The sequence below is a fragment of the Entelurus aequoreus genome, linkage group LG03, assembly GCF_033978785.1.
Source record: "Entelurus aequoreus isolate RoL-2023_Sb linkage group LG03, RoL_Eaeq_v1.1, whole genome shotgun sequence".
NCBI classification, from domain to species: domain Eukaryota; kingdom Metazoa; phylum Chordata; class Actinopteri; order Syngnathiformes; family Syngnathidae; genus Entelurus; species Entelurus aequoreus.
In genome coordinates this window covers 79,205,704-79,219,008 of record NC_084733.1, presented here as the reverse complement: position 1 = coordinate 79,219,008, position 13,305 = coordinate 79,205,704, and the positions used below count along the sequence as shown (strand labels likewise).

Sequence of the window (13,305 nt, the reverse complement as noted above, 5' to 3'; positions counted from 1 at the left end):
CTCATTGGTCCATGTTGATACAGGTTGTTCTCATTGGTCCATGTTGATACAGGTTGTTCTCTTTGGTCCATGTTGATACAGGTTGTTCTCATTGGTCCATGTTGATACAGGTTGTTCTCATTGGTCCATGTTGATACAAGTTGTTCTCATTGGTCCATGTTGATACAGGTTGTTCTCTTTGGTCCATGTTGATACAGGTTGTTCTCTTTGGTCCATGTTGATACAGGTTGTTTTCATTGGTCCATGTTGATACAAGTTGTTCTCATTGGTCCATGTTCATACAGGTTGTTCTCATTGGTCCATGTTCATACAGGTTGTTCTCATTGGTCCATGTTGATACAGGTTGTTCTCATTGGTCCATGTTGATACAGGTTGTTCTCCTTGGTCCATGTTGATACATGTTGTTCTCATTGGTCCATGTTCATACAAGTTGTTCTCATTGGTCCATGTTGATACAGGTTGTTCTCATTGGTCCATGTTGATACAGGTTGTTCTCATTGGTCCATGTTGATACAGGTTGTTCTCATTGGTCCATGTTGATACAGGTTGTTCTCATTGGTCCATGTTGATACAGGTTGTTCTCATTGGTCCATGTTGATACAGGTTGTTCTCTTTGGTCCATGTTCATACAGGTTGTTGTCATTGGTCCATGTTGATACAGGTTGTTCTCATTGGTCCATGTTGATACAGGTTGTTCTCTTTGTTCCATGTTCATACAGGTTGTTGTCATTGGTCCATGTTCATACAAGTTGTTCTCATTGGTCCATGTTCATACAGGTTGTTCTCATTGGTCCATGTTGATACAAGTTGTTCTCATTGGTCCATGTTCATACAGGTTGTTCTCCTTGGTCCATGTTGATACATGTTGTTCTCATTGGTCCATGTTCATACAGGTTGTTCTCATTGGTCCATGTTGATACAGGTTGTTCTCATTGGTCCATGTTGATACAGGTTGTTCTCATTGGTCCATGTTGATACAGGTTGTTCTCATTGGTCCATGTTGATACAGGTTGTTCTCTTTGGTCCATGTTGCTACAGGTAGTTCTCATTGGTCCATGTTCATACAGGTTGTTCTCATTGGTCCATGTTCATACAAGTTGTTCTCATTGGTCCATGTTGATACAGGTTGTTCTCATTGGTCCATGTTGATACAGGTTGTTCTCATTGGTCCATGTTGAAACAGGTTGTTCTCATTGGTCCATGTTGATACAGGTTGTTCTCATTGGTCCATGTTGATACAGGTTGTTCTCATTGGTCCATGTTCATACAGGTTGTTCTCATTGGTCCATGTTGATACAGGTTGTTCTCATTGGTCCATGTTGATACAGGTTGTTCTCTTTGGTCCATGTTGATACAGGTTGTTTTCATTGGTCCATGTTGATACAGGTTGTTTTCATTGGTCCATGTTGATACAAGTTGTTCTCATTGGTCCATGTTCATACAGGTTGTTCTCATTGGTCCATGTTGATACAAGTTGTTCTCATTGGTCCATGTTCATACAGGTTGTTCTCCTTGGTCCATGTTGATACATGTTGTTCTCATTGGTCCATGTTGATACAGGTTGTTCTCATTGGTCCATGTTGATACAAGTTGTTTCTCATTGGTCCATGTTGATACAGGTTGTTCTCATTGGTCCATGTTGATACAGGTTGTTCTCCTTGGTCCATGTTGATACAGGTTGTTCTCATTGGTCCATGTTCATACAAGTTGTTCTCATTGGTCCATGTTGATACAGGTTGTTCTCATTGGTCCATGTTGATGCAGGTTGTTCTCATTGGTCCATGTTGATACAGGTTGTTCTCCTTGGTCCATGTTGATACAGGTTGTTCTCATTGGTCCATGTTCATACAAGTTGTTCTCATTGGTCCATGTTGATACAGGTTGTTCTCATTGGTCCATGTTGATACAGGTTGTTCTCATTGGTCCATGTTGATACAGGTTGTTCTTATTGGTCCATGTTGATACAGGTTGTTCTCATTGGTCCATGTTGATACAGGTTGTTCTCATTGGTCCATGTTGATACAGGTTGTTCTCTTTGGTCCATGTTGATACAGGTTGTTCTCATTGGTCCATGTTGATACAGGTTGTTCTCATTGGTCCATGTTGATACAGGTTGTTCTCATTGGTCCATGTTGATACAGGTTCTTCTCATTGGTCCATGTTGATACAGGTTGTTCTCCTTGGTCCATGTTGATACAGGTTGTTCTCTTTGGTCCATGTTGATACAGGTTGTTCTCATTGGTCCATGTTGATACAGGTTGTTCTCATTGGTCCATGTTGATACAGGTTGTTCTCATTGGTCCATGTTGATACAGGTTGTTCTCTTTGGTCCATGTTGATACAGGTAGTTCTCATTGGTCCATGTTCATACAGGTTGTTCTCATTGGTCCATGTTCATACAAGTTGTTCTCATTGGTCCATGTTGATACAGGTTGTTCTCATTGGTCCATGTTGATACAGGTTGTTCTCATTGGTCCATGTTCATACAAGTTGTTCTCATTGGTCCATGTTGATACAGGTTGTTCTCATTGGTCCATGTTGATACAGGTTGTTCTCATTGGTCCATGTTGATATAAGTTGTTTCTCATTGATACATGTTGATACAGGTTGTTCTCATTGGTCCATGTTGATACAGGTTGTTCTCATTGGTCCATGTTGATACAGGTTGTTCTCCTTGGTCCATGTTGATACATGTTGTTCTCATTGGTCCATGTTGATACAGGTTGTTCTCATTGGTCCATGTTGATACAGGTTGTTCTCCTTGGTCCATGTTGATACATGTTGTTCTCATTGGTCCATGTTGATACAGGTTGTTCTCATTGGTCCATGTTGATACAAGTTGTTCTCATTGGTCCATGTTCATACAGGTTGTTCTCATTGGTCCATGTTCATACAGGTTGTTCTCATTGGTCCATGTTGATACAGGTTGTTCTCCTTGGTCCATGTTGATACAGGTTGTTCTCCTTGGTCCATGTTGATACAGGTTGTTCTCATTGGTCCATGTTGATACAGGTTGTTCTCTTTGGTCCATGTTGATACAGGTTGTTCTCATTGGTCCATGTTGATACAAGTTGTTCTCATTGGTCCATGTTCATACAGGTTGTTCTCATTGGTCCATGTTCATACAGGTTGTTCTCATTCGTCCATGTTCATACAAGTTGTTCTCATTGGTCCATGTTGATACAAGTTGTTTCTCATTGGTCCAGGTTGATATAAGTTGTTTCTCATTGGTCCATGTTGATACAAGTTGTTCATCGTTGGTCCATATTGACACAAGTTGTTCTCATTATTCCAGGTTGATACAAGTGTTTTTTCATTGGTCCATGTTGATACCACAAGTTGTTTCTTATTGGTCCATGTTAATACAAGTTGTTTCTCATTGGTCCATGTTGATACAAGTTGTTTGTCATTGTTCCATGTTGATACAAGTTGTTTCTCATTAGTCCATGTTGATACAAGTAGTTCTCATTAGTTTCTGTTGATACCCCAAGTTGTTCTCATTGGTCCATGTTGATACAAGTTGTTTCTCATTAGTCCATGTTGATACCACAAGTTGTTTCTCATTGGTCCATGTTGATACAAGTTGTTCACATTAGTCCATGTTGATACCACAAGTTGTTTCTCATTGGTCCATGTTGATACAAGTTGTTCACATTGGTCCATGTTGATACAGGCTGTTCTCATTGGTCCATGTTGATACAGATAGGAGTCCCACTACTGTGGTGTCGTCTGTAAATTTAATAGTGGTATTGCTGGCATGAGCAGGGGTGTAGTCATGAGTGTAGAGGGTGTAGAGTAGGGGGCTTAGCACGCAGCCCTGGGGGACTCTCACCCTCTGAGATCGATTTGTCAGGAAGTCCAGGATCCAGTGGCGGATGGAGGAAGACAGTCCCAGCCCCGTCAGTTTGGGCACTAGTCTGTGGGGGAGGATGGTATTGAACGCAGAGCTAAAATCAACAAAGAGTAGCCTTGCATAGCTCTCCTGCTGCTCTAGGTGGCTCAGAGCATTGTGGAGGGCTGTTGCGATAGCATCCTCTGTAGATCTGTTGGCTCTGTACGCAAACTGGTGAGAGTCCAATGCAGGTGGAAGATTTGAGGTGATGTGCCCCCGAACCAGAGTTTCAAAGCACTTCATAATGATTGGTGTAAGTGTCACTGGACGGTAATCATTCAGGCTGTTTACTGCAGTTTTTTTTGCCAGTGGTACAATAACAGAGTCCTTTAGACAGGGTGGGATGATGTACTTGGACAAGGACTGGTTGAAAATCCTGGTAAAGACAACAGCCAGCTGGTCTGCACAGGTCTTTAGTAATGTTGATGCCATTCATCACCTCGCAGACATGGTAGGACAGTTAGGTACTCAAGGAGGTGAATTCATTGTTGCAAAGCTGATGTCGGCTGGTGTTGTAACCATGAATAGTGACCACCAGACGTCCCCTCCTACCCAGACAACTCACTGTGAGAATGACCGCCATTGCCTTCCAAATATGACTATGCATGTTAAATCCGACATAGTACTGCAAACTTTCAAAGGTGACGGCAATGACAAATACTCAGTCTGGGACTGGATTGACATGATTAAAACTCATCTCAGAAAGCAAGAAATTCCTGTGTGTGAACATGCAGACGAAACCATGGCTCATTTGATTGGCAGGGACGGAGATGTTATGATTGCCTTGCATAGTGATCTGTCACTTGATGCTATAAGGAAACCTGTGCTTATTTATGATCTTCTTCTCCAGTATTTCAGTGACGCTCCCTCATATCTTCCTCTGGCTGACTTCATCCACTCTGCCTAAGCACAAGGAAGACCCAGTGGACTGACTACTGGATAAGGCTGAACAAGGCAGCGGACCTCGCGCTTGACGGCCTCCGCAGACAAGGTAGACTCACAGAGATTATGTCTAATGAAGTTGCTCTCATGTTCCTCAAACACTGCCCCGACCCGAGCACCCTGAAGTGTAAGCCACTTCATGAGTGGACCTCACGTGATGTCCAGCTGAGAACTGATGATTATCAGAGGGAGTTGAGGGCGAGTGGCTGACCCACCAATGCTACTCTGCTAAAAAGCCTCGTCACCATCACCACCCCTGAACAGCCCAACTTGCCATCATTGGACGGTGTAGCATCTGAGCGATGTAACACTCAGAGCCCCTCACACTACCCTAATTATGAGCAGTGCCACTTCCAAAGTCTCCATCCTTCCTGTCCGCACCCCCATCATTGCATGCGTCTAACTCCCTGCTCTCCTCTTACTTCTGTGTCTGTGCAAGGTGGTTCCCAACATGCCCAATGCCAGGCTTCAGTGCCTGTGGCGCCAAATCTCCAACAGTCGGAGGAAAGACTTCTTACTCGCATGGTCGACATGTTTCAAGAGGTGATGGAGAAAATGCAGGTGCGCAACACGTCTTGTCCAATTCGGGGTGCAGGGTTCCAACGTGCTCCTCGTGACCGGCGGAGCAGAGAGGCAGTTTGTAAAGTATGTAATGACTCAAGCCACACTACCATTTCACAGTGCATGTCTGACAGACTGTGTTTTGCCTGCTGTACCTCCGGCCACACCAAAATTGAACTGCCCTGCTAGTGCCTCTTCCCAGTCTCATCCATCAGAGAGAGGCAGTACAAGTGCCAGCTCAAACTCCCAAATTGACGACGCGTCTGACTCTCAGACTGTTTACACATCCGTGAGACGCTCAAATGGTGATTCTGTAGTTGTTTATCAGAACACTTGTGTTAGTCTTTTTTTTATACAACAGTTGAAGTAGGTGGACAAGTGAGGCTTGGTGCAATGTTAGACAGTGGTTCGATGGGCTGCAGTATCAGTGAGACGCCCGAAAAATAACAGGGATGCTGGATGGCCAACTGACCGGAAACTGATTGATGTGAACGTGTTTCTCGTTGGATGTGGAGGACTTCGTGTTAGGCCAAAGTGTGCCTTTGATGTTGAGATGGTGGTGTATGGTTGTAAGGTGGGAGTTCCCACGCTTGTTTTTCCAGGCCAACGTGATGAGCTGATACTCGGGACCAATGTCATTCTTTCACTTCCTTCGTGAGTCCAAGTTTTGTGATTCTTACTGGAAAAACTGTCCAGCACCTGTCCAACTAGAGACCTAGAAAACAAATGTTTTCTGTTGATGCTCTCTGGTCTGAGCCCTTGGATGAATGGTGATGTAGATAGGGTTGGTACAGTTAGGTGCCACTTTGCTATCTGCCTTGAGCTTGGCCGAGAGTATCTTGTATGGGGTAAACTGCCAAAAAACACGGTTGTTTCCCCAGGCAGGCGTCCTGGTGCAGCCTCAACAACCTGGAGCTGAACGCCCAGAAAACAGTGGAGATGATCATAGACTTCAGGAAAGTCCCAGCCCCACCATCCCCCCTCACCCTGATTGACTCTCCCACCCCCGTCTCCATTGTGGACTCCTTCTGTTTCTTGGGCACCACCATCACCCAGGACCTCAAGTAAATGTACTTCCTGCGGCAGCTGAGGAAACTTAAGGTGCCGACCGAGAAAAATTCCTAGTTTGTGAACCCGTTCTCAAACAATGGCAATACAACGATTCTGATTCTGATTGATACCACAAGTTGTTTCTCATTGGTGCATGTTGACACCACAAGTTGTTTCCTATTGGTCCATATACAGTAGATACCACAAGTTGTTCATCATTGGTCCATGTTGATACAAGTTGTTCTCATTGGTCCATGTTGATACAAGTTGTTTCTCAATGATCCATGTTGATACCACAAGTTGTTTCTTATTGGTCCATGTTGATACCACAAGTTGTTCATCATTGGTCCTTGTTGATACCACAAGTTGTTCATCATTGGTCCATATAGATACCACAAGTTGTTCATCATTGGTCCATGTTGATACAAGTTGTTCTCATTGGTCCATGTTGATACAAGTTGTTTCTCAATGATCCATGTTGAAACCACAAGTTGTTTCTTATTGGTCCATGTTGATACCACAAGTTGTTCATCATTGGTCCATGTTGACACAAGTTGTTCTCATTGGTCCATGTTGATACAGGTTGTTTCTCAATGATCCATGTTGAAACCACACGTTGTTTCTTATTGGTCCATGTTGATACCACAAGTTGTTTCTCATTGGTCCTTGTGACACCACAAGTTGTTTCCTATTGGTCCATATAGATACCACAAGTTGTTCATCATTGGTTCTTGTTAATACCACAAGTTGTTTCTTATTGGTCCATGTTGATACCACGAGTTGTTCATCATTGGTCAATATTGATACCACAAGTTGTTTTTCATTTCTCATTCACATTACCTTACAGTAGTTTACCTTACTTTACATTACATTACCTTATTTTACATTACATTACTTTATCTTACCTTACTTTACCCCACGTTACCTTATCTTACCTGACATTATAGTTTTCATTACATTACATTGCATTGCATTACTTCACATCACATTATTTTACATTACATTACATTACTTTGCATTACATTATATTACTTCACATTACAGTACTTCCATTGCATTTTCAAATTACATTACTTTGCATTACATTACTTCACTTTCGATTACATTACTTCACAATACATTACATTACTTCACATTCGATTACATTACCTTGTATTACATTACTTCACATCACATTGTTTTACATTACATTACTTCACATTACATTACTTTGCATTACATTATTTCACATTACATTACTTTGCATTACATTGCCTTACTTCACATTACATTACTCAATAGTAGATTGCATAACGTAACGTTACATTACATTACTTTGCATTACATTACATTACTTTACATTGCATTACTTTACATTACTTCACTTTACATTACATTACTTTACTTCACATTACATTACTTTACGTTACTTCATATTACATTACTTCACGTTATATTACTGCACATTACATTACTTTACTTCACATTACATTACTTCACGTTATATTACTGCACATTACATTACTTTACTTCACATTACATTACTTCACATTATATTACTGCACATTACATTACTTTACTTCACATTACATTACTTGACTGCACATTATATTACTGCACATTACATTGCTTTACTGCAAATTACATTACTTCACATTATATTACATTACTTTACTTCACATTACTTTACTGCACATTACATTACTGCACATTACATTACATTACTTCACATTATATTACTGCACATTACATTGCTTTACTGCACATTACATTACATTACTTCACATTACTTTACATTACTTCACTTTACATGACTTTACTTTACTTCATATCACATTACTTTACGTTACTTCACATTACATTATTTCACATTATATTACTGCACATTACATTACTTTACTTCACATTACATTACTTCACATTGTATTACTGCCCATTACAATACTTTACTTCACATTACTTTACTGCACATTACATTACTTTACTGCACATTACATTGCTTTACTGCACATTACATTATATTACTTCACATTATATTACGGCACATTACATGATATTACTGCACATTACATTATATTACTTCACATTATATTACTGCACATTACATTACTTTACTTCACATTACATTACTTTACGTTACTTCATATTACATTACTTCACGTTATATTACTGCACATTACATTACTTTACTTCACATTACATTACTTCACGTTATATTACTGCACATTACATGATATTACTGCACATTACATTATATTACTTCACATTATATTACTGCACATTACATTACTTTACTTCACATTACATTACTTTACGTTACTTCATATTACATTACTTCACGTTATATTACTGCACATTACATTACTTTACTTCACATTACATTACTTCACATTATATTACTGCACATTACATTACTTTACTTCACATTACATTACTTTACTGCACATTATTTTACTGCACATTACATTGCTTTACTGCAAATTACATTACTTCACATTATATTACATTACTTTACTTCACATTACTTTACTGCACATTACATTACTGCACATTACATTACATTACTTCACATTATATTACTGCACATTACATTGCTTTACTGCACATTACATTACATTACTTCACATTACTTTACATTACTTCACTTTACATGACTTTACTTTACTTCATATCACATTACTTTACGTTACTTCACATTACATTATTTCACATTATATTACTGCACATTACATTACTTTACTTCACATTACATTACTTCACATTGTATTACTGCCCATTACAATACTTTACTTCACATTACTTTACTGCACATTACATTACTTTACTGCACATTACATTATATTACTTCACATTATATTACTGCACATTACATGATATTACTGCATATTACATTATATTACTTCACATTATATTACTGCACATTACATGATATTACTGCACATTACATGATATTACTGCACATTACATTACTAATTCACATTACATTACAAGCTGTACATCTTTTTGAGAAGGTTTAACTATTTGTTCTTCATTCTTCCTATTATTACTCCGATTTATGTATGTGTGTGTGTGTGTGTGTGTGTGTGTGTGTGTGTGTGTGTGTGTGTGTGTGTGTGTGTGTGTGTGTGTGTGCGTGCGTGTGGTGGGGTTGTGTTATCCCATCAGTCGGATGTCACGTTGTAATCTTCTTATAACACGAGGAAGGAAAAAAAGCAGCAAAAGCCGCTTTTGATTCGCATTTGGCAGTTCTAATCCTGTTCCCACCAAATCCCCTCAGAGAAGATTTTTGTCAGCAATATTCAAATGTTGCTCTTCATACCCTGATGTATTACTTGTTTACGTCTACCTCTGCACACCTGTTGTAGGTACACGTCCATGTCGTTATATCTACCTGTGCGCCAATGTCCGCATGAAAAACAACAACTTCCACAACTCCAAAATCAAGCAATCATCATTCATGTTGCTTGTTAAAGGATGAGGTCACAGATGTCGGAGGTAAAGTGGAGAGTTTGCAACCCTCGGGACCTTTTCAGAGATCATTCTATAATGTCGTCTCCAAAACCTGAGCGAGATTTTGAGCTTCACAGTCGCGACTGAGCGTGTCGCCATGGAGACCAGCATCTTCCCCTCACATCCTCGTGCCACTTCCCGACGCTGAGCTCCCAAAGTAACACAAGTGTCGCTGCTCGTCACAACTTCACTTCATCCGGCGGCGTGTTAGGGCGTGAAACATGTTACACATAGCATGTGAAATGTTACGTGTAACATGTTACACATAAATAACGTGTGTAAAATGGTAGACATGTGTAACATGTTACACATAGATAACGTGTAAAATGGTATATGTGTGTAACATGTTACACATAGATAACGTGTGAAATGGTATACACGTGTAACGTGTTACACATTTTACAGCGTGTAACATTTTACACATAAATGACGTGTGTAAAATGGTAGACATGTGTAACATGTTGCACATAGATATCGTGTGTAAAATGGTATACGTGTGTAACATGTTACGCATAGATAACATGCGTAAAATGGTATATTTGTGTAACATGTTACACATTTTAGAGCGTGTAACATTTTACACATAGATAACGTGTGTAAAATGGTATATGTGTGTAACATGTTACACATACAAAGTTTGTAGATAACGTGTGAAATGGTATACACGTGTAACATGTTACACATTTTACAGCGTGTAACATTTTACGCATAAATAACGTGTGTAAAATGGTAGACATGTGTAACATGTTACAAATAGATAACGTGTGTAAAATGGTATATGTGTGTAACATGTTACACATTTTAGAGCGTGTAACATTTTACACTTAGATAACATGTGTAAAATTGTATACATGTGTAACATGTTACACATAGATAACATGTGTGAAATGGTATACACGTGTAACATGTTACACATTTTACAGCGTGTAACATTTTATGCATAAATAGCGTGTGTAAATTAGTAGACATGTGTAACATGTTACACATAGATAACATGTATAAAATGGTATATGTGTGTAACATGGTACACATAGATAACACGCGTAAAATGATACATCTGTGTAACATGTTACACATTTTAGAGCATGCAACATTTTACACATAGATAACTTGTGTAAAATGGTATATGTGTGTAGATAACGTGTGAAATGGTATACACGTGTAACATGTTACAAATTTTACAGCGTGTAACATTTTACTCAAATTGTATACGTGTGTATCATGTTACACATAGATAACGTGTAAAATGGTATATTTGTGTAACATGTTACACATTTTAGAGCGTGTAACATTTTACACATAGATAACATATGTAAAATGGTATATGTGTGTAACATGTTACACATAAATAACGTGTGTAAAATGGTAGACATGTGTAACATGTTACACATAGATAACGTGTAAAATGGTATATGTGTGTAACATGTTACACATAGATAACGTGTGAAATGGTATACACGTGTAACATGTTACACATTTTACAGCGTGTAACATTTTACACATAAATGACGTGTGTAAAATGGTAGACATGTGTAACATGTTACACATAGATATCGTGTGTAAAATGGTATACGTGTGTAACATGTTACACATAGATAACATGCGTAAAATGGTATATTTGTGTAACATGTTACACATTTTAGAGCGTGTAACATTTTACACATAGATAACGTGTGTAAAATGGTATATGTGTGTAACATGTTACACATACAAAGTTTGTAGATAACGTGTGAAATGGTATACACGTGTAACATGCTACACATTTTACAGCGTGTAACATTTTACGCATAAATAACGTGTGTAAAATGGTAGACATGTGTAACATGTTACAAATAGATAACGTGTGTAAAATGGTGTATGTGTGTAACATGTTGCACATTTTAGAGCGTGTAACATTTTACACTTAGATAACATGTGTAAAATTGTATACATGTGTAACATGTTACACATAGATAACATGTGTGAAATGGTATACACGTGTAACATGTTACACATTTTACAGCGTGTAACATTTTATGCATAAATAGCGTGTGTAAATTAGTAAACATGTGTAACATGTTACACATAGATAAAGTGTGTAAAATGGTATACGTGTGTAACATGTTACACATGGATAACATGCGTAAAATGGTATATTTGTGTAACATGTTACACATTTTAGAGCGTGTAACATTTTACACATAGATAACGTGTGTAAAATGGTATATGTGTGTAACATGTTACACATACAAAGTTTGTAGATAACGTGTGAAATGGTATACACGTGTAACATGTTACACATTTTACAGTGTGTAACATTTTACGCATAAATAACGTGTGTAAAATGGGAGACATGTGTAACATGTTACAAATAGATAACGTGTGTAAAATGGTGTATGTGTGTAACATGTTGCACATTTTAGAGCGTGTAACATTTTACACTTAGATAACATGTGTAAAATTGTATACATGTGTAACATGTTACACATAGATAACATGTGTGAAATGGTATACACGTGTAACATGTTACACATTTTACAGCGTGTAACATTTTATGCATAAATAGCGTGTGTAAATTAGTAGACATGTGTAACATGTTACACATAGATAACGTGTGTAAAATGGTATATGTGTGTAACATGGTACACATAGATAACACGCGTAAAATGATATATTTGTGTAACATGTTACACATTTTAGAGCATGCAACATTTTACACATAGATAACTTGTGTAAAATGGTATATGTGTGTAGATAACGTGTGAAATGGTATACACGTGTAACATGTTACAAATTTTACAGCGTGTAACATTTTACTCAAATTGTATACGTGTGTATCATGTTACACATAGATAAGGTGTAACATGGTATATTTGTGTAACATGTTACACATTTTAGAGCGTGTAACATTTTACACATAGATAACATATGTAAAATGGTATATGTGTGTAACATGTTACACAGAGATAACATGTGTAAAATGGTATACATGTGTAACATGTTACACACAGATAACGTGTGTAAAATGGTATGTGTGTAACATGTTACACATAGATAACATGTAAAAAATGGTATATGTTAGAGCGTGAAGCATGTTACACATTAATAACATGTGTAAAATGGTATATATGTGTAACATATTACACCTTAATAACATGTGTAAAATGGTATATGTGTAACATGTTAGAGCGTGTAACATGTTACACATAAGTAATGTGTAAAATGGTATGTATGTATAACATGGATTACATGTTACAGATATATAATATATGTGTAATATGCTATATGACATAAATAACATGTTTAAATTGGTGTACATGTGTAACATGTTACACATGTTAGAGCGTGTAACATGTTAGACATAAATAACATGTGTAAAATGGTATATGTGT

General features: G+C 38.0%; 1 protein-coding gene across 3 annotated transcripts in view; it reads left to right on the top strand.

The window, feature by feature from the left end:
- The window catches only part of LOC133645808 (alpha-1,3-mannosyl-glycoprotein 4-beta-N-acetylglucosaminyltransferase C-like), a 48,489-nt gene that overhangs the window by 9,756 nt on the left and 25,428 nt on the right, over positions 1 to 13,305 (top strand). The window contains exons 2-3 of one of the 3 annotated variants that reach the window (XM_062040691.1): positions 4,743 to 4,883; positions 5,274 to 5,395. In XM_062040691.1, the coding sequence (XP_061896675.1) occupies positions 5,293 to 5,395 (103 nt within the window). In that variant the 5' untranslated portion in view covers positions 4,743 to 4,883; positions 5,274 to 5,292. Of the gene's footprint in view, positions 1 to 4,742; positions 4,884 to 5,269; positions 5,480 to 13,305 lie in introns of those variants that run through there. The other 2 variants (XM_062040693.1, XM_062040692.1) reach the window with 2 other exon arrangements.